At 52.6% G+C, this 2,455-nt stretch overlaps 1 protein-coding gene across 1 annotated transcript; it reads left to right on the plus strand.

The window, feature by feature from the left end:
* The first annotated feature begins 1,338 nt into the window (after positions 1-1,338).
* On the plus strand, positions 1,339-2,121 carry LOC131254347 (uncharacterized). Its single transcript, XM_058255336.1, has 2 exons — positions 1,339-1,677; positions 1,774-2,121. Exons 1-2 carry the CDS (start codon positions 1,339-1,341, stop codon positions 2,119-2,121), a joined length of 687 nt encoding a protein of 228 aa, XP_058111319.1.
* The last annotated feature ends 334 nt before the right edge of the window (positions 2,122-2,455 follow it).

The raw sequence follows: 2,455 nt of genomic DNA on the forward strand, positions 1-2,455 counted from the left end.
AGATGAACGGACTCGCTTCTTGTGTGACTGTATTGCCCCCTGGATGCGAGAGGTTGGCTTGTATGCAACATCCCTGTCTCCCGAATATTGGGAACTCCACCGCATTGCGACTTACAGCATATACCCGAGATTGAAGAACCGCACCGAGTGCTCCCGCTACATGGTGGAGTTCATGTATCAGGTGGGTCGAGGAGCAAATGTGTGCGCCCCTAGCACCGTGCTCTACCAAATTGTGAAGGCCGCAAGGGCGGTACGAAAGGACATAGCTCTTCCTTTTGGCCGTTTGGCCTGCCACATAGCCGAACAGTATGAGATAGGTGGATCGGATGAAAATTCCGTACCCACGGAAATCGTGGGAGATAAGATGCTAAACTCCATGGGATTAGGACCCAAACAGAAACAGGCCCACATCGACAAGTACGGGGATGCAGACGAAGGGGAGGAAGAGGGTGACAAGAGTAACGAAGACGAGGATGAGGATGAGGAAGAAGCTGAAGGGGCCGAAGGAGCTGACGAGATCGAGGAAGCTGGCAGGAAGCCACTTACCATTCCAGAAATACATGAGCACTTGGATGCGCTCAAGGCAGAGGTGACCGAAATCAAAGAAACCCAAGCAAGGAACCAAGCGAAGCAGGAGAAATGGAACAAGAAAATGTACCAAGCCATAAAGGCCCTGATTTGCTGCAGCAAAGGGGAAGAGGCACCGCCACTCTCGCCTGACTCAGATGAGTAGCGGCACCGCCTTGCCGATCAGTAGTAGATTGTTTTAAGTTACTTAGGACTAAATCTCATGTACTAGGAGATAGTTAGGGCCCTTGTTTCACTAGACTGCATTTTTCTTGTTGTTGTGATTGGTGTGATTAGTAGTGCTTGTAGTCCATGCTGTAACATGTAATTGGCCATACCTATGGCATTTTGTAATTTATGCGAATGTATGGATTGCCTCAAAAAAAAATTCTATTACCATGGAAGTGTCTGTATGAGAGTCGCCTATGTGCACAGATGGATTGTGTATGGATCTTGCAAATGTACGCATAAACTGGGTATGAACAATGTTTTGGTACCTAACTCATGCCAGGGCATTTTTCTTTAGGAATGACTCCGCGATCGGAGGGTCGATACGTCCGCCTTCCTCACGGCGGCTTAGTCGAGAGGGACCTCCTCCCTGAAGATCCACAAGGCCCCCTAGGCGGGAATGGATCCCAGAATACAGGTAACACTACCCAAGAGGCAGCCCCGAGTGCTCTGCCACCGCAGGCCGTGACATCTGTACCTCCTCCGCCACCGGTTATGGATTGAGTGGACCAGATGTTGCTTCTCATGCAACAATAACAGCAAATGATGGTCACTAATATGCAGCAACAACAGAAGATGATGGCCACTATGATGGAGGCCATGGCCCAGAACATGGGTGTGCCGCAACCGATGCAACCCGGTCTAACCGCACCCGCAAATAACGTGAGTAACTTGTTTGAGCGGTTCCAGCGGTACAGACCGCCTATGCTCGTAGGCACCCACCGCCCCGAAGAAGCGGAGTACTGGCTCAATCGGGTCACCAAACTCCTTAAGCGTCTCCATTGTACCGAGACAGAGAGCGTTGAACTCCTTTCCTACCTCTTTGAGAAGGAGGCAGACTTGTGGTGGGAAAGCGTTCTCCGCTCCATCCTTGAGGGTCACGTATGGACGTGGGAGGCATTCGAGGCCCGCTTCAATGAAAAGTACCTCCCTCAGACGTACTAACATGAGAGGGAAAATGAATTTCTCCACTTTCAGCAAGGGAGCATGACGGTAGCACAATATGAAAATCGATTCACGGAATTGTCGCACTATGCATCCGAGATGATCGCCAGCGAGGCGATTAAGATGAGGCGATTTTTGGCAGGGCTAAGAAGCGGTATCCGCTCGAAGATGTGTTGTGTCAGCATCAGGACATATGCGGAGCTCGTAGAGATGGCGACACAGGCAGAGCAAGATGAGGAGCGTGTCGCACGGGTCCGCTCACAGTTAGGGCCACGAAATAGGGTGGAGGGACCATCCTCCTCTTTTACAGGAAAAAGGGCGCGCCCTAGCTTGCCACCCCGACAAGCCGCCGCGCCGGCCCCTTCTGCACGACCGGCCTAAATATGTACTTATTGCAGGAGGCCGGGATACTCCGAGCCCTACTGCTTTACGAGGATGAGATATCTCGGCTTCACGCCGCTGCAGCACAACTTTAGGTCCCCACAGCAGGCCTTGCAGATCCTGCCCCTACGGGCAATGGGGCATAGCCAGCAGTCTCGTCGCCCACCACCACCACAGGTTAGGCCGCCACAACAGCCCATGCAGCGGCCGAACTTTCCACAGCAGGCTCGGGTGCATGCCCTAGCGGTTGAGGGCCAAGGTGCGGCAGTCCCTACTCCTACGGCCTTTGAGGTGACGACTCACATTCAAGGTACCCCCATATTCCTTTTGGTGG

The sequence above is a fragment of the Magnolia sinica genome, chromosome 8 (genome assembly GCF_029962835.1).
Source record: "Magnolia sinica isolate HGM2019 chromosome 8, MsV1, whole genome shotgun sequence".
In the NCBI taxonomy this organism is placed as follows: Eukaryota; Viridiplantae; Streptophyta; class Magnoliopsida; order Magnoliales; family Magnoliaceae; genus Magnolia; species Magnolia sinica.